The 24,604-nt window shown below is 38.6% G+C and overlaps 1 protein-coding gene across 6 annotated transcripts in view; it reads left to right on the forward strand.

Moving 5' to 3' along the window:
• LOC127418372 (ETS-related transcription factor Elf-1-like) overlaps positions 1 to 24,604 on the forward strand; it is a 60,231-nt gene that overhangs the window by 25,352 nt on the left and 10,275 nt on the right. For 2 of the 6 annotated variants that reach the window (XM_051658993.1, XM_051658988.1), the window contains exons 2-3: positions 16,257 to 16,462; positions 17,713 to 18,122. In XM_051658993.1, the coding sequence (XP_051514953.1) occupies positions 18,051 to 18,122 (72 nt within the window). In that variant the 5' untranslated portion in view covers positions 16,257 to 16,462; positions 17,713 to 18,050. Of the gene's footprint in view, positions 1 to 6,398; positions 6,531 to 16,256; positions 16,463 to 17,712; positions 18,123 to 24,604 lie in introns of those variants that run through there. The other 4 variants (XM_051658992.1, XM_051658989.1, XM_051658991.1 and 1 more) reach the window with 3 other exon arrangements.

The following is a 24,604-nucleotide window of genomic DNA, read 5'->3' on the forward strand; positions in this document are numbered from 1 at the left end:
AAAGAACTGTCAAAAGACCTGCGTAACAAGGTAATGGAACTTCATAAAGATGGAAAAGGATATAAAAAGATATCCAAAGCCTTGAAAATGCCAGTCAGTACTGTTCAATATTTTATTAAGAAGTGGAAAATTGGGGGATCTCTTGATACCAAGCCAAGGTCAGGTAGACCAAGAAAGATTTCAGCCACAACTGCCAGAAGAATTGTTCGGGATACAAAGAAAACCCCACAGGTAACTTCAGGAGAAATACAGGCTGCTCTGGAAAAAGACATTGTGGTTGTTTCAAGGAGCACAATATGACGATACTTGAACAAAAATGAGCTGCATGGTCGAGTTGCCAGAAAGAAGCATTTACTGCGCCAATGCCACAAAAAAGCCCGGTTACAATATGCCCGACAACACCTTTACATGCCTCACAGCTTCTGGCACACTGTAATTTGGAGTGACGAGACCAAAATAGAGCTTTATGGTCACAACCATAAGCGCTATGTTTGGAGAGGGGTCAGCAAGGCCTATAGTGAAAATAATACCATCCCCACTGTGAAGCATGGTGGTGGTTCACTGATGTTTTGGGGGTGTGTGAGCGCTAAAGGCATGGGGAATCTTGTGAAAATTGATGGCAAGATGAATGCAGCATGTTATCAGAAAATACTGTCAGACAATTTGCATTTTTCTGGATGAAAGCTGCGCATGGGACGCTCTTGGACTTTCCAGCATGACAATGACCCTAAGCACAAGGCCAAGTTGACCCTCCAGTGGTTACAGCAGAAAAAGGTGAAGGTTTTGGAGTGACCATCACAGTCTCCTGGCCTTAATATCATCGAGCCACTCTGGGGAGATCTCAAACGTGCGGTTCATGCAAGACGACCAAAGACTTTGCATGACCTGGAGGCATTTTGCCAAGACGAATGGGCAGCTATTCCACCTGCAAGAATTTGGGGCCTCATAGACAACTATTACAAAAGACTGCACACTGTCATTGATGCTAAAGGGGGCAATACACGGTATTAAGAACTAAGGGTATGCAGACTATTAAAAACAGGGGTCATTTCATTTTTTTCTTTGTTGCCATGTTTTGTTTTATGATTGTGCCATTCTGTTATAACCTACAGTTGAATATGAATCCCATAAGAAATAAAAGAAATGTGTTTTGCCTGCTCACTCATGTTTTCTTTAAAAATGGTACATATATTTCCAATTCTCCAAGGGTATGCAAATTTGAGCACAACTGTATAGTAGTGCATTTGTAGAGAACACTAAATTGTGTTTTTTAGTGAATAGTTATAATTTTTTGCCATTGGTTGATTTTTTTTTTTTGCCATTGAAGCATTTTTGTTATGAGGAATCAAGTTAATTTCAATTCAGGCCAGAGGTTAACTGAGAGATTAATAGAGATTAAATTGCTTCACTGGTAGGCCTAAGTATCAATACTTTGTTTCATTTGTATTGTTAATATAATCTTATGTTGTGATGTTGAATTATTTGGTGTGACATTTAAAATAATAACCAAAGGATGTTTTTACTGAAAAAAGGAAATATGGTGTAAGGTGTATGGTAAAAGTTTTGTTCCTTCTTAATTTTAGTTGGTCAAAATGAATTTAAGAAATTACAAGAGATGTTTTGTTGTGTTATGCTATCAACAACACTTATTATAAGCATAATTAGACACCTGATTTCAGTAAACTAATGTTTGGAAATTATGTGATACTTTTGTGTCACTTTCACATGTTTATAAAATGTATAATCTGTTACATCATTTCAAGTAGGTATAGCTTCAGGCTAAAAATCTCCATATGGGGGCGAAATCTCCAAAAGAGGCTGGGGTTACTCCAAAAGGGGGCTTCACTTCCACTCACGGTTAAGGTTAGGGAAAGGGTTAGGTAAGGGGCTCCCTATATCTTCAATGGTGGTTTGTAGTGACCACCCCTTTTTGGAGCAATGACTGCAGCTATACCCTTCTCCATCATATGGCTGTTTCAAGGATTAACCTAGAAAAATTTGTCAAAAGTTGTATCAAATTAATATAAAAGGTAAAATCATATATATATATTTTTTTTTTTTTATTATTATTTTTTATTTTTATTTATTTATTTATTTATTTATTTTTTTTTTTGAGTACCCAAGAATAGATGTAAAACAATGATATTATTTGCACATATTGTTTTCTATCCTAACCTTTCATGCTTATGCCAATTGGCCATTGTATCTGTGTCATATCACTTAACATGCTATAAGTCACCTCACAACCAGTTTCTTAGCAACAGACACTCCTTTTTTACCTTTTCAATGTGAGTCTCATTTAGTGTTCACAGTCCTCGAGAGATATTCAGTCTATTGCATACGCACAAATTAACACCATGTACTCTGTTAATAATGGTACCTTGCAGTAAGCCCAAATACTTTAGTATCACATTCTCCTGATTTGATGGATGACTGCGTTTTCACTACGCACTTGATTTTCAAAGTTGTGGCAGTCATATGGAGGAGCACAGTTTGTTTTTAGTTCTCAACTCACTTCAGGATATTGTCACTGTCTGCTTAAGCAGATTTCAGTGATAGCAACTACTTTTTATTTCCCTCGTTTACAGCCTCATAGTGTTGGCTGTTCTCATCTTGGTGCTATCATCAGCAAACAATAGCTCTACAAAGACCAGCATTAGCTCTCAAATATTGATCTGAATAAACCCTGCACAACCATCAAATAACGACAACAAAAGTGTCATTTCCAACAGTCTCTAAAGTTATTACAGGTAGTTTCTTTATCTCTTTTCCTTTCTCATTTCATATATTGAAAATGAGATCTGAATGAAAGGGATGGGGGGACGGGGGAGGGCACATGGTTTTATTGTGGCATGTTTTTATTGCGGTGGTGTTTGCTTTGCAATGTTTTTTTCGGTAGCTTGTGAGTTGCACAGGTTAAGCCCAGGCCCACATTCACATCAGCATAGATTTAGGCTACAACTGTAAATAGCCTATAAGCATTGTACCAAGAGTACATGTTAACCAGGTAATTAAGAAAATGATCTATGTTTCATCCACAGCTGATTACACGTACTAAATTTCATAAAATTGCAATTCTGATTCAGCACTTGAAAATATAACTTTTGCTATATTGGCTGCCGCTATGGATCATGGCTTGAGTAATTATATGCAATTAGGCTGCAGTCAGAAGTCGGTGAAAAGAGAGGTTCTCATGTACACACTCCCCACAGGGATTTTATTCGCCAACATGGATCTGAAAGCTGTCTAAACATATTAATTACAGACAGTACTGTAGACTCATCAGCTTCCTACAATATAATAACAACAGGGCAGTTCATATATCGCCACATTCACACTGAATGGACAATACCTCAATGAGCTTGTCGACTTGTTGTCTATGGCTTGTGTGTGGTATGTTTGGTAGTTTAATAAACTCATGGCCATATGGAGACCAATATGTTTAGGACTGTAATCTCAGCCTCAGGCATACATACAGGTTTGGAACAACATGAAGATGAGTAAATGACAACATAATTTTCATTTCTGGGTGAACTATCCCTTTAAAGTACTGTACTTTACTGAATATACTGTAGATCATCTTGGACTTTTTCCTTGGTCAGAATCTTTGTGCTATTAAACTGATACGTAATCAGTTTACAGTGACACAAGTGACCTCCTTTCTTGTTGCAGCCCCCTTTCCATCAAGCAACAGTATACCCGAAACTGCATGATGTGACTAGAAAATGAGAACTAAGCCACATATTGCTCATGGCTCTTGCAGCTCTACAGTGCCAAAGGCAAACCTTACATAAGATATGATAAATGTTATGAATGTCGGTTATTTTAGGCCAGTTGTGTCAGCTGTAATGTATTTTATGATGCATTCTAACCGAGGAGTGCAAACCCTGCAGCAAAGAGTGTATGAAGAGTTTTAGAGTCCCGGTAGGCCTAATAGTTTTATCAGTGTCTATTGGACTAGATAAATACAGAGACCGATATGAGTTGATCCAATAACTTGCTAATTCAGTTAGATTCAAGAAAGCAAAATGTATCTATTTTAGATACCAAAGTGTGAATTTTAATTGTCTGAAATTGAACAATTAAAAACTTGCTCATGCTTTAATCAAAATTATCGAAATTAATATCAAGACTTGGTTGTAGGTCAAGTGTATAGAGTGCAACAGTGCCCACCCACTTTTTCAGCTGTTATGGTTCAAGAATATTTCCAATTCATTTTTTCCATAGAGAGGAAAAAAAAAAAAACATCATAAAAGAGTTCTTGGCCATGAACCAAACCAACCAGCTCCAAAGTAAGTCCCAACATTACAAACTTTAATTTGAAGCAAAAAGTACTTGATAATCAGACAGAAAGAAAAAGGTACAAGACTTTGTACTCTACGTCATTAATGAGGGGATGAAACAATCATGAAGCATTGCGAATTACGTAATCAAAATAAAAACAATGGAAAATAATAAAACTGTTGATTACAAATATAGAAACAATACTGTATATTTTAAGTTTATTGCATAATATTCATATATATACAAGTAGTTTGAGAAGGTAGGGACATTGACTTTACGTCATTCTCAATGCTTCATGGAAATGGTGGTCGCTGCAGAGCTCTTTTGCTGTGCTTTGTTGACTGCAATTCTGGCGGATTTTTCCCTTTAATATAATTGGGTAGTGTATTTTTTCACCTGAAATTTTGCTATTAAACATGATTTTTCTCAGACTGATGGCTTCAAGAGAAGTGTATTATAAGTAGTCTGAAATGTTTATGTTATCTTTAAAAATCATTCCTCTTTGGATTAATGAATGGGATTTTTACTTTAGGAAAAAGACTGTTGCACTTTACTGCTGTTTGGAAGAAGCTTGTTCATATCTGGTGATTTAAATGCCAGAGCATTTTGAAGGATTTAAAATGATGACACTGTTTAGGCTAGTTGACTTGCTGTGGTTAAAAAAAGAAAAAAAAGAAAAATGTCTAACCTGGCCATGTGGACACCTTCTGCAGTTTATGTCCAGACCTGTTTGGAATGCTCCCTGCATTTAACAGCCAGCATCAGTTTTTTTGTAACCTCAGCTTGAAGATGTTTAGCTGTGATTTCAGATAAGAATTTAAATTCTCTTGTATGCCTTTATTTCACACGGCTTCAAGCAGCCAGAAAGGAACTTCAAGTATCCCAGACTACAGTTGCTTTCTGTTTCAAATTACGGTAAACTGAAAAATGGACTTCGAATTTCACTGCTTTATGGGTAGTGAGAACCTTGAGGTGACAACACTCTTATCACTGTTAGAATGCAGGCCAAGTTTTAGCTGCCTTACTGGCTGTTTAGGGTTCTTAGAATTTAATTTTTGATTGTGTGGGTGTGAGACAGGCATGTTTGGCTGCCATATTCAGGGTGCATTTTTCCCTCTTGCAGACATATGCTGTGACATGTTGGAATTGGTATGAGTGTAAACACATCAGGGATGGGTGAGTCAAGATGGTGGGGGTGGCGCTATTTCACAACAGTGCATATGTAGCTATAGATGAGAGCATGGCAAATACAGCCTCAGGAGAGCTGGAATGTCACCCCTTATCAAGGGCGGTAATTATTTGTGGACAAGCCTTTATTTCTACCGGGCTGCACATTACAAACAAACTGTCATGAGATTCAGTGTGCATGTTGATTATCCAGCACAAGTCAGTTCACTTCAGTTGAAGATGTTACTAGATGTTTTTAGGTGTTATTGCAGATCGCATGTGTTGAAACCATGCATGATTTGCCCCATTGCCCCCTTCAACTATATCATAAGCTGAACAAAACAATGAAGCTTACATTTTTATGCAACATTTAATGCTTAATATGTCACTGATTATGAAGGTTCTAAAAATGGTGAGATGATTGTGAGTGAGAGGGTGGTGCTAACACTTGGCTGAGGACTTTGAGGTCTGTATTGGGCTGAAAGCCCTGAGCCTCTCCAGTCTTGTCATGCTCTGAATTGTTCCTGCGCAGAAAACATTTTGTCTTCACACTGAAATATCTTAAATGTTTTTCAAATTGCATATGTAGCAGGAGACAGTGCAGATATAGTTCAAAAGCTCCCAAAAACTTAGATGCTGGAAGCTCTTGAGAAATCATTTTAGCTTGAAATATTAAGCAGTTAATCCGTCCACCTGTCAGAGTTTTTTAACCACAAGACATCATTTCCCCCATCAAAATTCTAAATATATTTTTGGTTATATATCATTCCTACATCATTTAATTCAACAGCAGTGGTAAAAAAACAGGTGTCAGGGTTTAAAATGTATAAGTTTAACATTTGAAGATTTGCAAGAACTGTAGCCTCTTTATTTCTCGACTTTGGAGGACCCTTGTCTTTTTAGCCCTTGTGGCAATTTCCTGTACTGTTTTCACAACTCTGACGTGTCTTCCTATCTGTGGTGTGCGGCTTGTTGCCACATTGTAGAAACAGATCATAGGGAAGAACATTTTTAACATTTGTAGAGCACACACCATGTGGCTTTAAAGAAGTTCATCAGTTGGAGTCGACTTGCTGCTGGTAAGACATATTAAATAATCTGCTTAGATTTTAAAGAACTGCATTTCTCTTGCCCATTTGCACCGATGCTTGAGGCCACTAGATTCACATAGAGGAAGTAGCTAACCATTTGTAGCAGGAGATATACCCTGTCAGAGAGTTAGATGTGTGAGAGAGGAAGTGAGTAAGGTTCTGTTCCTCTATGTCATTTTCTCAGAACTTAACTCTGTCTGTGACACCATACTGCTTGGAATTTAGTCTGTAAAATAATTTAAAAGCATTTTTAGTGCCAAGACATTAGATTGTTTTTCGCATCATTATTTCGCAAGTGATAATATAGATATTTTCTCTATAACATGAGATTTGACTCATGGTGTGTGGAGTGTTTTTAGGGTTTGATCTTGATGGTTTTAGTTGATAATACTTTCATTGTTCTTGTGTTGATATTGTATTGGGATGATATCTGAGATAAGTGAAGCTTTCTAAAGATGCTTTGAGAATTCTGAAAAACAGGCTTGTTTTGTTCTCAGAAGTGAACCGCTGAAAGGTGGCATGATCTGAGGGTGATGGAAAGAAGGGGGTGCAGTGTAAAAAAGGGACATTTTAGAATCTTGTTGACAAGTAGGAAATGTAAAGGCTTGGTGTATATATATATATATATATATATACACACACACTGTATATTTACTGAAAAAAGCAATAGATTTTCTGCACTGATGGTTGTAACTAACTAAACAGAGATGGCAGTCATACGTGTTTAAAGCATAAGAAAGTGAGAAATCTAGAGTAGAAGAGGAAGGGGAACAAGTTTCCACTCTCAAAATGAGAGAGAACTGTTCACTTGTTTGTGGTTTAACAGTCAGGAAGTAGCAGAAACCCACTGCGCAGTGATGCATTTCCTGTCACTGCAAGATTCACAGGTCAGTTTGTGGCTGTTCTTTTTCTTTTTGTATTTATCTATGTTAAATTTTAGGGTTCTTCATTCCATGGTTTAATGGCATGACCAACTGCAAACTGGCAACTTACTGTAGAGTTGTACCACAAATTCAGGAAAATATTCATATGTTACTAATAGCACCAGGTAAACTGAATAAAATTTGGCTTGCCGACATTTTCTAAAAGTATCAGAGTCTTTTAAATGTGATTTGAAATGGCGTAATTGTTCGGAAAATTGTAAATCTTGTTTTCAAAAAGGGGACTGCTTGCTATTACCTTCCCTAACAAGTTTCCTTCTAGTAGAGATGAGTATAACTCCTAAAACCTGTATTTATGTAAAACAAGCAACATTAGACCCTTATGAGCATAGTGGCAGGGATATTTCTTTCACCTGGTGTCAGTTTGTCCTCCCCAATCTTTAATATCTGGCTCAGAGATAACAGCCCCTTTCTCAGGTTGGTGTGGGGCCCTTGTCTTGCAGCGTCTTCAAGCGCCTCAAGGTGGAGTGGAAAAGTACAAGACAGATCAGATTAAATTTGTTTCATCCCCTGCAAAGGTAGCAAGAGATGAGGCCTTTCTTTTCTTGCTTGCATATTAAGCACAACAGAGGTGGTTCTTTGATTTGTTGTAGATGTCATTGTTAGATCTCAAAGCAACATGTATGTCTCTCTCTCCTTCTCTTTTTTTGTCTTCATCTCCCCTCTTTCATAAAGGTTGCTCATACCAGTTTTTATTATGTCCTTTCTACAGGATCTTACCTGGATTTACAGGTTTTATCCTCAGAACACATTTTCTAAAACACACTGTTGGATGTGTGTTGTTCTATACAGAAGGCACACTATGAACTGCAGACTACTGTGGCAAACGTTGCTCTGTTGTCTAGTTGTAGATTGATGTGGAGGTGGGAGTTGCTTGTATACTCTCCTCATTAATTGCCATCTCTCTTGTTCTGTTGAATTAGCAAACATTCATCTCAGAGGCCCTTGACCTTTCTCCCTTATGTATAACACACTCTTCTCCACTTCTGTGGCCAACAAAGGGGTGTGTGATGGTGTTAGTTTTGCATCACTTTTTCAATGCAAGAAGGGAAAGAAAAGACTGCCTTTTTTGCTTTTATCTAGAAGTCACTTTTACACTCAGTATGTGAACATGCAAAGTTCAATTTGACATTTGAAAGTTCAATTTCAGTTGGACTAAAACAATTCACCCTTGTAAAATGTCATGTAAATGCTTAGTCCTATTTTTGCGAAGTCGGACTAACAGATTGCGTTAATGCGATTGTTGCTCAGCTTTGTTCAGCATGTATACGTTAATTGGACTGCGATTGACATTGGTGTTTTGCACATACATGCTCCAAAAGACAGTTGACGTATAGTGCAACACATTTAACCCAGTGTATTTGATGTCCTTCCTTCAAATATTCAGTAGCACATTGTGTTATGTATACTTGGATAGACTGATGAAGAATGTATCTCAATTATAACTGTGTGTGGAAATGTACTGACTGAAAAGGAGAAGGCTAGTATCTTCTGTCAGGGCTGTTTAGACAATACAACCATAGTGTACTATTTCTGGAGAATAGACAACTGTCCACTGAGTGGCAAGAGTTTATCCAACCTCTAACAGCCCCAAGTTCATTATCGCACCATTACAGGGACTTCTCTTGAGTTGAGACGTCACATCCTCACAGGAACTGGGCAAAAAAACTCCTGTTCAGCTGAGCCAAGCAGATCACCCTGTTGAAAAAGGCTTTGTCCTCCATATTGATTGAAAGGGTGCTGTTGGCTTGATTCCACCATCAGTGTTTCTCATCCCTTTGGCAAGTGTGAACAAAGCTTCAAATGATTAATTACAATGACTCAGAAGACACATTTGTGTTTCCTGGCTGGATGTTCTTTGACTTGCTGGAGGTATTGTTTTTATTGCCATTTTTGTTGGTGCAGAGGTTATTGTGGAGTGTGTTTTGTTGAGAAGCTTGAGACCAGCATGTTCTGAAATGCCAGGAATGCTGGTCCTTCTTCCTGACAGAGCAGGACAGAACTCCACATTCAGTCTTCTTTCTTTTAGTCTCTTTTTCTCTCTCCAAAAAGTCCTTGTATCCCAAGCTATTTTGAGAGCAACTCAAAACCAGTTTTTCTCAAAGGCGTTGACATCAGTATTGCCATGATGTCACTCCCCACAGAGTAAGGCGAGCACACCTCACCCTCACCAAAGCCATCTCTGTCCATTCTGGTGACGTCATCATAACATGGAAGCTTACATACCACATCTTGAATCCATATGAATCTGCCCATGAACAATCAACAACTCACTAATATCAATTAATCATTCATGTTTGAATTTGCTCGCTTCGTCATTAAATTCTGATGTCAGGGTAACTCATGGTTTAGTCATTCCATTGGCTTAAATTACATTCTTTCATAGTTGATGCTAAGCTCAACAGGGTCATAGGGTAAGATGTATTTGTTCACAATCATTCCCTTACTACATTGCAGGCAGCCTCTTGCTTTATATTTACTTGTTTTGACAACACGGACCAGGCCGTTTGCCAGGCATGTACCAGCTGCTGCATTAGGTACATTAGAGATTTGGATAGATGATGGTAACAAAATTTTTCATGTGCTTTGAGACACCTCAAAGTTTTTACCTTGCATGCTGAGCATGTGTCCTTGGCAGACCTTAGCAATGGAGTGGTTGTATGAGGGCCCCACCCTGGAGAGTGTTTGCTTAGTGGAGTCTTGAGAACCGAACTCTCCCGCACGCCTGCCGCCCCTCTCTCTCGGCCCCCTTGATGACGTGTGGCAGGCCTGTTTCAGCCTCCGCTTTGGCCCATTTGTTTGTATATGTGTAGGGACAAGGCAGCTGTTATCATGTCCTCTTGTGTTATTCGTGAGCTGTTGTTATGGTGGTGGAGATCACTGCATGCACCACACAATGACTTGTTATTTACTGCTTGTAGCCCAGTAGAGGGATGATGGGAACCCATGTGATGAACGGCAAGATGCACGCAATCACAGATTTGCCCAATTTTGCACCCCACCAGGCTCATCGCTCTCTGTGAAATGTTCCCATCAATCCGATATCACGCTTTCAATTTCAGAACATCAGCATCAATTGGTGTGAATGGCTTTATTACAAGACTGTGGAGCTCTCGGTGTGAAAGTCTAATAGAATATCAAGCTGCGAGCTTTAGCTTTGACATTCGCAGCTGCAGCAACTTTATTTTTAAGTTTGAAGTACAGAGAGCTTTCTGAAAAGAACTAAAGAAGAAGTGAAAATGAGGTGAGGCAGTTTTGAGCCACAGTGTGAAGGATGAGGCAGAACTTAGCCATGGTTGCAGCTGGTGACTTCTGACCCCTGGCTCATGCTATGGAGACTTCATAGGCAAGTGCTTTCCTAGACTGCATAGAGACTAGTCCAAGGTGGAGGTAGGTAAAAACTCACCCTCTGTGTGGTCTTGATTTGCCATAGGAATCACTATATCTTGATAACTCCTCCCTAGCAGGGTTGTCACAAAACCAAACTTTCATTAGTTGGTACCAAAACCAGTAAAATTTAAGTTATTAAAGTTTTTAATACCTATTTTTGATAAGTTAATATGCTATTGAACACTCCTTTTGCCTATTTAACAAGTTTCATTGTAAATAATAAATTAAAACAATTGCATGTTTCCTTGAAGAATTTCAAAATTAAGTGAACATTTATTTTTTTAAGTAGTGAAACCTATGAAATCTATGTACAGTTGTGCTCAAAAGTTTGCATACCCTGGCAGAAATTGTGAGATTTTGGCATTGATTTTTTAAATATGACTGATCATGCAAAAGGATATTTATCCTTTATTTAAGGATAGTGATCATATGAAGCCATTTATTATCACATAGTTGTTTGGCTCCTTTTTAAATAATAATGATAACAGAAATCACCCAAATGGCCCTGATCAAAAGTTTACATACCCTTGAATGTTTGGCCTTGTGACAGACACACAAGGTGACACACGCAGGTTTAAATGGAAATTAAAGGTTAATTTCCCACACCTGTGGCTTTTTAAATTGCAATTAGTGTCTGTGTATAAATAGTCAATGAGTTTGTTAGCTCTCACGTGGATGCACTGAGCAGGCTAGATACTGAGCCATGGGGAGCAGAAAAGGACTGTCAAAAGACCTGCGTAACAAGGTAATGGAACTTCATAAAGATGGAAAAGGATATAAAAAGATATCCAAAGCCTTGAAAATGCCAGTCAGTACTGTACAATCACTTATTAAGAAGTGGAAAATTGGGGGATCTCTTGATACCAAGCCAAGGTCAGGTAGACCAAGAAAGATTTCAGCCACAACTGCCAGAAGAATTGTTCGGGATACAAAGAAAAACACACAAGTAACCTCAGGAGAAATACAGGCTGCTCTGGAAAAAAGACAGTGTGGTTGTTTCAAGGAGCACAATATGACGATACTTGAACAAAAATGAGCTGCATGGTCGAGTTGTCAGAAAGAAGCCTTCACTGCGCCAATGCCACAAAAAAGCCCAGTTACAATATGCCCGACAACACCTTGACACGCCTCACAGCTTCTGGCACACTGTAATTTGGAGTGACGAGACCAAAATAGAGCTTTATGGTCACAACCATAAGCGCTATGTTTGGAGAGGGGTCAACAAGGCCTATAGTGAAAAGAATACCATCCCCACTGTGAAGCATGGTGGTGGTTCACTGATGTTTTGGGGGTGTGTGAGCTCTAAAGGCAGGGGGAAATCTTGTGAAAATTGATGGCAAGATGAAAGCAGCATGTTATCAGAAAATACTGGCAGACAATTCGCATTCTTTTGCATGAAAGCTGCGCATGGGACGCTCTTGGACTTTCCAGCATGACAATGACCCTAAGCACAAGGCCAAGTTGACCCTCCAGTGGTTACAGCAGAAAAAGGTGAAGGTTATGGAGTGGCCATCACAGTCTCCTGGCCTTAATATCATCGAGCCACTCTGGGGAGATCTCAAACGTGTGGTTCATGCAAGACGACCAAAGACTTTGCATGACCTGGAGGCATTTTGCCAAGACGAATGGGCAGCTATTCCACCTGCAAGAATTTGGGGCTTCATAGACAACTATTACAAAAGACTGCACACTGTCATTGATGCTAAAGGGGGCAATACATGGTATTAAGAACTAAGGGTATGCAGACTATTAAGAACAGGGGTCATTTCATTTTTTTCTTTGTTGCCATGTTTTGATTTATGATTGTGCCATTCTGTTATAACCTACAGTTGAACATGAATCCCATAAGAAATAAAATAAATGTTTTGCCTGCTCACTCATGTTTTCTTTAAAAATGGTACATATATTACCAATTCTCCAAGGGTATGCAAACTTTTGAGCACAACTGTATTTGTTGTTTTCTAATTTCAGTCACCCCCAAACATTGATGAAAACTTATATTCAGTACAACAGCTCTCTTGCTGATGAGATATTGCTTAAATATAATAATAATAATAATTGTTATTATAATTACAGTAAATACTACATAGTACTATAAAGTAGTTATATACTGTATTTCTGTCACAATTTCTTCAATTCTTCCTTCAAGCTTTTATTTTGAATCAAACTTTTATTTTGATGTGGAGGCTTTTCCGTACTGTGTTTTTGACAGTAGTTTCACACTTCCGGATAAGACGTTGGTTACATTGCCCAGTATGATGATTATTAAAGTGCAAAATGCTGTGATTTAATTATATAAATATTTGGTTTGCAGGTGCTGCGTGCTTTACAGTGAATGTGCTCTCTCTTCTATCATCTAATACAACCAGCACAGCACGCGATACTCATAAACATTAGGTGTTTTCCTGCTTATCACCGGCCTCACACATTCACATTTGTTCTAAAGCATGCAGCACATGCAAACTGTATTTATTTCATTAAACCAGCGGTTTAAAAATTACACGGATTGATAATCATTTCACTATTTTATTTTGATTAATATGTCCATTTTTGTGTAAAACGAGTAACAGAGCACATACTCATATAAGCGTGTAAGCATTTGAAAGGAGCCGTTTGTCATGCAGGGGAGTCTTTGCTCGGTGCTACCAGTATTACAGAAACACTGGTATGGTTACATCTTTTTTTATTGTAGTATCGACTTGGTACCAAAGAACCAATTTGCCATCACTACTCTCTAGTTCAGAGGAACTCGTTAACTCTGTCTTTCATAGAAACATAGTTAGTTGTTCTTGCTAAGGTACACTGTAAAAAAAATCCGTTGTTTTTACAAAAAAAATTTGGCAGCTATGGTTTCCAGAATAATTATGTAAAAAATACAGTAAAAATGTAAACAACTTTACAGAACAACCTGTAAATTTTACAGTTTAAAACTGTTGTAATTTACATGACCATGATGGCACTGTAAAAAAAAAAATAAATAAAAAAAAATAAAATCCTGTTAAATTTACAGTAAAAAAAAACATCATAAACTTGATATTAGCCTACTGAAACTGTAAAAATCTGCTTTTTATTTTATAAGGTATTTGTTGTAACTACAGAAGAGCACATGATGACATGAAGTTCACCAATAGTGGCTCTTCCAGGTGCAATGACCAATAAAGATGTAGAGACAGTGCTCACTCACACAAACACTAAACACCATCAGGGTAACACATGTGAAATTAAAATAATGTAATAAATATTAACTAAACTACATCATATATAAAACCGTACACCCCGATGTACATAACTGATATTAAAAATAAGAAGAAACATAACTATTCCCATAAAATATAATGAAATGTAATGGGTCACGCAGGGAATTGTGGGAACGTCTGATTACTGCTTTATACTGTAATTTTAACAATAATTTGCTGTAAAAAGTAAATATACTCTCTTGTTAAACGTAATTTTTTTTATCATTAATTATACAGGAAAATCATACTTTTTCAATCTAAAAAAATAATTTATTGTAAAAACTACTGTATTGTCTTTTAAAATATATTTTACAGTTAATACTCATTAATCAATTAACGTTTTATTTCTGTAGCATTTTTACAGACTTTTACTGTTAAAATTACAGATATTTTTTACAGTGTAAGCTTCACAATTACTCTTGCTCATACTCAAGGTTTTAAAAAAAAAAAGTTTAAATAAACTTTGCCATGCAACATTTGTGCTACAGACATGAATGGCTCCTCAAACTGTGTGGCTTTGTTGAGGAGAGGTGTGTTATTAATTTTTCAAGCAGTCAAATTTACATTTAAAAAAATGGGGCCCATAATTTGGCAGGCACCCATGCCAAATCTAGAGAGAAAATGATCATAGAGGCTTGGGGGTGGGCTCTTTGACTTGGGCCAGTAAGTAACCACCTACTGCTAATATTATTGGCTCCTGTATTATACAGTGCAAGTGATGATTGATGAGCGAATTCACTAAACAGTTGTGCCACCTTTGTGCATGTTATTTTATTGCAAAAATTTCATCTCAGTGACTTACTACCTGCAATCTAGTTTAAGCAGGAGTAATCAGTCCTGAAATCAGTCATTGTCTTTCCGCACAAACAAGCCTCCTTTCTATGTAAATTTGGCTCATTATAAAATGCTTTTTTTTCAGCAGCTCAAGGACCCAATATTTGCCCGGCACAGTAAATTTGCCCTATTACCACCTGAGGAAAGTAGGAGCTGAACTGAATTTTATTTAAAAGAGATTCTGGTGTACTTTTTATATTAATCATGGTAGCAGTAATTAATCTAGTAATGATCAAATGAGTGTTATAACTGGGCATATATCCAGATGCGTATGTTGTCCAGTGCAACTTCGGCATGTTAAAGAGGTGATTCAGGTGTCTGGATCAAAATAGTGGAGGGGTGCTGTACAGTCCAAAGTAGATCAAGGTGGTCTGTTGCATTCTCCACACTATAGCACTCAGATCCGACCTGCAAGATTGGATTTGCGCCATTCAAATTCAAGTTCAGAAAAAGCATAAAACCAGTGCAGACAGTTTGTGCAAATAAACTGTGCTTTTACTGGGCACAATTAATTCTTGATGAATTTCCCCTTAAATTTAAATGTAGCAACCACCTAACAACACCCAGAACACCCTAGCATCATGGTGGCAGGTTTTGTATGGGCAAGCACCACCAAATAGTTTTAGTGAATTATTGTGTTGCATCAGGGCAAAAAGCTTGTCTTGACACTATCAGTGACCAATGCAGAAAAAGGGAACCCACAGGAGGGTTCTCTAGATATTTGCTCCATGCTGTGGGAGAGGGAGGCTGGAGTCTGGGGCCCTGGAGAGCCCGTCCGGTGAGTGGTAATACTAGGCTGGGCTGCTCTGTCGTGGCATACCCCTGTCCTGTTCTCTCACTCCAGGGAGATGCTGCACAAGTCTACTTGTTGAGGACAAAACTCCAGCTGCTGCAGAGGTCTTTGGCAAAGCCAGAGGCAAAAAAAATAAAATAAAAAATAACAACATTTGTTTGACCTCCTTGCCACCTACATTGACTGCCAGACTATCTTTCTCATATCTTGAACTGTACCCTATACCCTTTTACCCACCCAACCTACCCAGACACCATTGAAACTGGTATGCACTGGTGGACACACACACTGTCCTTTCAAAGCAAACAAGCCCCACCCTGCCACAGAGGAGATATGGGCCACTCCACTGCCATTTTACACCCCCATTCAGTGGTTCAGCCAAACCTACCCTTCTCTCATTTAATCTTTAACCAGACACCAGCCCCTCCTGTTCCTTCTTGCTGCCTCAGGCTGGGCAGAGGGTACTCTCTCTCTCTCTCTCTCTCTCTCTCTCTCAGCAGCCTGTGATTCTTGTTTTCAGGAAACTGTTGTATGAGGAGTGATGTGGATTTTGGAAGAGGGTGTGTTCTGGGCCCTTCGACTCAACCCCAACCCTGTTTACAGTACCCCTTTGATCAGACTGGGTGATGTGATCTCATATCCTGTGGCAATCCATGCCCCTCCCCCCGTCCACCACACTACCACCATCACTAAAGAGACTCACTTACCGCGGCTGAACCTTGCTGAGTTAAGCATGCCCTTTCTAGTTCAGACCTACTTGAATGCCAGCCTGAAACCTGCACAGATGCAGGTCTCAGCTTTGAAGATGTTGACATTTTCCTTTTTTTTTGTGCCAGAATAATGTGAAAAGTCTTTGAATACAGAACTCTCAAGCGTGGTCAGTCAGTAAGTTTAAACATGCAGTTATAATTGAGATAAGTGTTAAATTCATGTCACGCATCACCTTTGACTTTCGTAGCATGCGCACAATACAGAGACCAATCACATTATCTAAGTCTGTTATTCTGACTTTGCAAAAGTCTTCCATCGGACTAAAGCATTTACATGACATTTTAGAAGACAAATGTTTTTGTCCCACTGTTATGTAACTTTTAAATTGCATGTAAACAATTTAATGTTATGGCAGATTGATGTAACAGTTGTATTATTGTAATCTCAGAAGGTTAACAGAAGTCAGAGCGGGGGCCTGGGTAGCTCAGCAAGTATTGACGCTGACTGCCACCCCTGGAGTCACGAGTTCAAATCCAGGGTGTGCTGAGTGACTCCAGCCAGGTCTCCTAAGCAACCAAATTAGCCCGGTTGCTAGGGAGGGTAGAGTCACATGGGGTAACCTCCTCGTAGTTGCGATTAGTGGTTCTCGCTTTCAATGGGTCGCGTGGTAAGTTGTGCTTGGATCGCGGAGAGTAGCATGAGCCTAAACATGCTGTGAGTCTCTGTGGTGTCATGCACAGCAAGCCACGTGATAAGATGCACGGATTGACTGTCTCAGAAGTGGAGGCAACTGAGACTTGTCCTCCACCACCCGGATTGAGTCGAGTAACCACGCCACCATGAGGACCTAGTAAGTAGTGGGAATTGGGCATACCAAATTGGGGAGAAAAGGGGATAAAAAAAAAAAAACAGAAGTCAGAGCGAGAGAAGGTGAAGTGTGCTGATGATGAATATGTCTCTGGAAAGCAGAATGCATTTTTCCACTCGCCCATTTTCATTCTGCCTGACCAGACTTCCTCTGAGTCTGACTATGAGGCAGCTGTTTGCAGACTGAAATGACAAGAATGAGATTGGTGAACTGATTGTCTCCCCCTGAGTGAGCAAACTCTTCACAGTTGAAAAATTAGCCCCTCAACCTGGCCCCAGCAGTATCATCTCATTTCGTCCGGCCATCACAGCCCCTCTCTCTAATGATGTGACAGCCTAGTTTGTTCAGTTTTCTAATGTTCCTTTTCCTCTCTGTTTCTCTCTTTTTTCTCTTAAAGGTTTAGATGCCTCAGACGCAGCTGGAGCAGGACTGTGTCTCAGAGTGAGAAGAACCCTCCTCCATCACACAGTCTTCATTGCTCTGAGCTCACCACCAACCTGTCCATCACTTCAGCTGGAAAAAAAACGTCAACGGTGCGCAAGACCAAAAAGGGAACTTACCTAACAGTGCCTCTCGTTTTGTGAAAGCAGCAGATTATCTCAGCAGTGTTGTGCCACAGAGTGCTTCCTGTGCTGAGGGGTGTGGTGCGGATCTAAGCGGTCCGGGGTGTGTGCGGAGGGGTAGGAACCCTCTGCCCGTCAGCCAGTGTCCTACCCTCTCTCTCCCTACAACACCATGACCACTGCGGTCCAGTCCAGTGAGCTCGTCTTTGAGTTCGCCAGCAATGGGATGGATGAAATCAATCAGGTACATCACAATTAAGTTTGTTGAATTCCATAATGATTGGCCAATATGGGTTTTTTATGGCCAATGCTGACACCGAGATCTGAATATCAGAGGGCCTGGAGATATATTGTAATTGTAAAATTCTTTGTAATTTAATATTCATATTTAGACAAATACTTATTTTCTCAAAATTCACAAAAAATTATTTAAAACAAAAAAGTTGCATTATCCATTAACAAGGTTGTGAGTAGATTTATGTACTGAGTCAGTGATCTGCTGATGATCTCAAAATCACAACATATTGGCCGAAGGTGTGCTGACCCTACTACAGAGGATGGATTGTCCAATCATTATGACGACTGGTTGATCTGAGAGCCCCTAAATATTTGTGGCCAGAAATATTTGTGGCCAGAAATCTTTGCACGTAAACTTGTGGATCTCTTTGTTTAGTATTTGCCCATCTAACTGCAATGACCAAGTTTAAAGAAGGGTTTTGCAAGGGTAGAGTGGAGGTCTGTGCCTTTGATGGCATGGAGGGAGGGGAGGGAGGAAGGTTTGGGAGATGACAGTGTGGATTGCTGGCAGGGCTCAGATGGAAATACTGAGATGTAAGAATCACCAGTCAGCCTGAACTTAGTGTGTCTGTTCCTACAAGAGTGAGTCTGGAAGCATAGCTAGAAATAATGGTACACTAAACGTCAATTCTGTTTGTTCGTAATGCCATTGTGCTGTCATGTTCATGAGTGTACATGTACTGTATGTTCTTCATATATTTTCCATGTGTTTCCATTTTCTGTCTGAGCTCAGTTGATTCCAGAATCCTGATCTTCATCCTACATGTGTGTTTGTGTAGTCATGTGAATATGATCAGGTGTGACAGTTCTTCTATGTAATCCATGCCTCTTCTCTTACAAACTGAAAGAAAACAGCTGTCTGGATTCAGGCCTAACCTGCCCAACTTGTTCTAAGGCAGTGTGGGAGAAGAGTCCATTTCCACCCAGAAAACTACTATTGTTTTGAATGACTCTGGCTTCTCAGTAACTCCCTAAACCAACTCACTCTATTACTGGCCTGTCACAAATATGCTCTTCCAGTTGCCCCACAGTCTCAGATACCTTTTTGACTTCCACTACAAACAATAGAGCTGCTTTTTTCAGGACCCTGAAAGACTAGCCCTGCTGCTTTATTTGTGTAAATCTCTGTGTGTGGGGGTTTTCCACACATTGGTGCTGTGGAAGAGGGACATGTGCCCAGCTGCTTGTCTGGACTGTAATGATTAGCTGTGCTGCACTGAATTTTGCAGAGTCAGTAATTGCCTCCATAAGTCAAATCATCTTGTAATGGGAGTGAAATGATATTAAGCCACTGTGTCTGAGTTTGGCAACTGTGCTCAACAGCAGTTGTGTACTATACCGAGATCTCTAGCACCAATTTTGACTGTATAAAATAGAGATGCACGATACCATTTTTAGAGACAGAGAATGGTTACTGATACTTTCGCTTGGATATTCGCCCATACCTATACTTGTATTTTAGTAATGCTGTCATATTCAAGTATAGTACAGAGGGACTAATGTTTTGAGGGTAGCCTGTTTAACTCTTAACTCCACTAATAATAACATTAAATACAAGAGCTTGTAACCATCTTACATAACCTAGTCTCACAGAATGAACGTTACTATAACTACATTTTTGCAAACTGACTTTTACGTGTCACGATCTACGTTTCACCGCAGTTTCCTGTGAAATGAACACTAGAGGCACTATAACAACTTTCCGTTTTATTCACTTTCACACAAATTACAAGTTCAACCACTTATTATGACTTTATAAACCCAGATTTTTTTTGCACTATTACTCGCACACTGCTGTAATGATACTGAAAACACTTTTACTCATCATTTGAAAAATAATAAATTTTAACGCTTGTATTACAGACCCACCTAGATTTACACACTTATTCCAACGTGGTTAACCTGCACGGTAGCTCACCTGATGGAGTGTTGGACTTTAAACTCGGAAGACTGAGGCTCGAGTCCAGCTAAGCATGTAAGCTGACATGTGAGATGAAGTGTTATAGAAGCGGCACAAAATGACATGGTTGGGTTAGAAAATATGTTTTTCATGTCGCATTTGCTTTTAGGACACAATTGGTTAGGTTTAGGTTAAAGTTTTAGGTTAAGGAAGTATGTTTTACTCATTAAAACCTAACATGCACCTTAAAAACCTTGTCTGATTAAGACACCATTTCACTCGCTTTTGGTGCCCCCCACTGGACATTTCAGTGGGAAATTGCAGTGAAATGTGTAATTCCGTACGTATTTTCGATTTGCAAACATTTTGCCAGGGTCACGTAATTTTCATAAGATCAAGCTGATCTTACAATAAATATACATTATTTTCTCTTAAGTTATTTCTAAGTTCAACAGTGTATCGTGTATATGATACTTAAGATAGGAATCATATCAGTTTAATTAGTTTAGTGAACACAGATGACTCTTAATATATTTCTTTCTGGAAAATACGCTCGCACAACAGCAGCTCAGTGCAGAAGTGAATAATGGCAATTCATTTATTTAATAGATGTTTTTAAATGCAAAATATCTCCACATGTATCCTTTTTGTGTGGCAATGTGTATACAACCAATGTTGTACAAGCGCTGCATGGTATTGATTTTTGGTATTGAGTATGTGGTAACAAGTACAAGTACTAGTACATGAGCACAGTATTGGACCAGATACCGATTTCACAAATTAATACCAGAGCTGGGCTCTGTCACAACTTGCATAACAGATATTCAGGAAAGCTGCTGTTTGTAAGCAATGTTTATTTACGCAATTCCGTTAGGTGGTGCTAGTTGCTCAGAAGTTACACACTTAAGCTTTAACTGGTGTATTAAACATCAAATGTTTGGATTGGCTGTGATTGTGTGGCATTTTTCAGTATTTTTGCTGTCAGTGTGGACAAATTGCACAAATCGCAGTGGGTCGCATCTGGTTGTTAAGGAATGATCCAAGAAAGGGAAATTAGGCTCTACCCCTGCAAGTGGGGTTCTTGTATTGTATCAGTAGGATGGTCTAGCATGGTTCATTGTGAGTAGCATTAGGTAAAGCAGAAGAGAGAGCGGAACATGCAGTATGCTATCCGTTTTATTCACACAGTAGGAACACGGAACTCGACTATGCAAATGCATGATCTTTATCTGATGTTTCCCTTTTAGAAATGTGGCTGAAGACTGTGAAAAAGAAGGATGTTGCATGTTTATAACAGTATCAGTTCTTTTGAAAGAGAAGTTTTCTCTCTACTAATGTGCAACTGTCATCTAATAGATGGAGACTTTTATTTGACAGCTGTGTAAACATTAATATCTGCAACATTTATTAATGCTGAGCTATTAAGTAGATTTTGTACACCTTGTTTATGCAATAATAAATTGATCTAATTGCAATTTTCATGAATTTTATGGCCCTAACAAATTTGATAGCTTCAACTATGTATAGGCTCAGTACAGGCAGGTTCTGCTATTTTGCATTGACCTGTCGAGCAGTACGAGAGAGGCTATGCAAACTGATCACAGGTTTTTGCATAATCGTGATGTCTGATGTCTGTAGTACCAGAGGGTGGGAGAATAAGGAGGGATTGTATGGTTGCAGAGAGCAGAACTATGTCTCCTGCTTACTCAACAGTCAGGACGTGTGGGATTCACCCATGTCAGTCTCATCTAGTTAATATATTTCTCTAAGAACAACGATGACTGAGTGCAGCCGCTGGGATGCAAATCGGTTTTTCACGCATACATAGACACTCACACAAAGTCATGCTCGCACTTTATTTGATTATATATATACAAAATATCCAACCTAGTCTCATAGAATGAATGTTGCTATAACAACATTTTTGCAAACTGACTTTTAAGTGTTTTAAGCGTTCTATGTTTCGCTGCAGTTTCCTGGTGAAATTAACACTAGAGGTACTTCAGCAACTGTGCGTTTTATTTTCTTTCACACAAATCACGTTTACAACAGCTGATTATGACTTTATAAACACTTATTTTTCACACTGCATGCTCACACACAGCAATGTTATGATATTGAAACACTTACTATAACGTATTTATTTTTACATTTGGAAAAACACACATTTGTGTGTATTACAGAATCAACTACATTTGCACACTTATTTCAATGTGATTAGCTTCCACGGTAGCTCACCTGATAGAGTATTGAGCTATACACTTGGAGATGCCCAGGTCAGCACGCGAGTTGACGCATGAGACAAAAGTGTCATAGAAGCGATACAAAATAATGTTCTTTAGAAAATGTTCTTTTCATGTCGCATTTGCTTTTAAGACACTTTCAGTTAGTTTTAGGTGTTGGTTAAGGGTAAGAATGTTTTGTTCATCTCTCATTTGCTTTTAGGATGCTTAAAAAAACAACAACAAAAAAAACACTTAATCTCATCTGATTACCACAATATTTCACTAGCTTTTGGCGCCCCCTGCTGGACATTTCACTGGGAAACTGCAGAGAACCGTGTAATGAAGCACGTAATTTTGTTTTGCAAAAATGTTTCGACAGTCATGTAATGTTCATAACATCAGGCTAATATATCAAACCAACCAAGCGGCATTTCTTTTGAAGAAAGATATTACAAGCACACTTTCCAAGCAAAACATAAGTCTAAAAATAACAAATAAAAAAATAACACAGAAATAGTTATGTTGTTCTAAATTAAAACAAAAGTATTTGGACACTTGTCAAATGTTTGTGGAGCATGTCCATAGTTAACACCTGTGTAAACTTTGGTTAAAGACCAGTTGATTAAAAGTAATTGTAAAAATAGAAAAGTGAAAACTGAAGTTAGTTTTGAGGGAAAAAACAAAACAAAATCTGGCATCATTTATTTGCAGATGCCATTTGGTTTGATATTTTGTTTACTAATGCACTGAAATTCAAACAGTTTAAGCATGGCTCCAAGTGCTTTTTAGGCATCACTGCAGTACTTTGAACTCATTTATTTGATTTAGTACGATTAAATAGCTAAATTCAAGTGTTGCAATGAGTGTTTGCAGTGTATTCTTCCTGTGAGTTCTTTTATAGTAGTGTGGAGTTGGTGTCACACTGTACTGAATGCATTATTCTGGCTGTGAACTGACTGAGATCTGGAGAGCCAAACTCGTCGAGTCCCTGGGGGAAATGCCATAACAACAGTGAATAGTACAAGGATGATGAAACAAAACACAAGTCCTGCCAAAGAAAGATGGAACATGGCTTATGTTTCACAATCTTGCGTATAGGGCTGCAGCACCATATTCACTCATTTGTGTCATGCAATCCAAAAGTGCTATTTTACATTGATCAGATATTGCAAAATATTGGAGCCTTTGTGGTTATTTTACTTGGAACAATAGAGTTTAAGTACCTGTGTGTCAGCGGGATGTGTTTGTTTTGCTCATCTTCATACTTAGTTGCACAACTGGAAAAGTACTCAACTGCACTCTGCTGCCATCTCGTGGTTACATTACACAACACCACACATATGCTCATGTATTTTCAATTCCCAGTGATTTCCTGAAGGGAGAGAATAAATCCTGAAATGTATTCTCAGTAGAAAGGCAGTCACTTTCATGATCACAATGAATGAATGCATAATTTAAGCAATCCACATTCAGCTGTCAAAAGTGTCAGTTTAAAGGTCATCAGAGATCAGTCAGATGGCTGTTTCTCCTGAATTATTCCTGTCTGTCAGTGTTCACTCATATTCTGACACGTTTTGCCTTGTGTGCATGGATTGTCTGCCAGAGAGCTAAGGAGAGCTGCAGTCCAGCTAATGAGACCTTTGGTAAAACACATATACACATACACAGTCACTCACTCAGCAGCTGCTACAGGGTTTACCATGGAAAACCTGGAAATACCAGGGAATTTTAACATTGGGATTTGCAGACTGGGAAAAGTCATTAAATTTCCATAGTGCTGCTGAATTTTGCTAAATTTTGATTTCCGAGAGTCCAAAAAGCACTATGATTAAGAATTAGTGGCACATGTGACTCTATAACACCACAGCATTTGTGGCATAATATTGATTACCACAAAAAATTATTTATTAATTTAAAAAAAGCAAAAATCTGGTTTACAGCGAGGCACTTACAATGGAAGTGAATGGGGCCAATCCATAAACGTTAAAATTTTCACTGTTTCAAAAGTATAGACACAAGACATAAAGAATGTGCGTGTTAACATGATTTTAGAGTGATAAAATTGGTTTGCAAATCTTTTCTGTGTAAAGTTATAGCCAATTTTACAACTTCATTACCATGACGATGTAATGTCCACAAACCCTAAACAACTGTAAAATTTACAATTTAAACAACTTTACAGCTCAAATAATACATGTTTTAACAGAAGAACTATAAGCTTCACATTTCTGCCTTTAAACCCTCCAAAAATTGGCCACATTCACATTCATGGTCCCCATTCACTTTCATTGTAAGTGCCTCACT

Source organism: Myxocyprinus asiaticus, chromosome 27, assembly GCF_019703515.2.
Source record: "Myxocyprinus asiaticus isolate MX2 ecotype Aquarium Trade chromosome 27, UBuf_Myxa_2, whole genome shotgun sequence".
Classification (NCBI taxonomy): Eukaryota; Metazoa; Chordata; class Actinopteri; order Cypriniformes; family Catostomidae; genus Myxocyprinus; species Myxocyprinus asiaticus.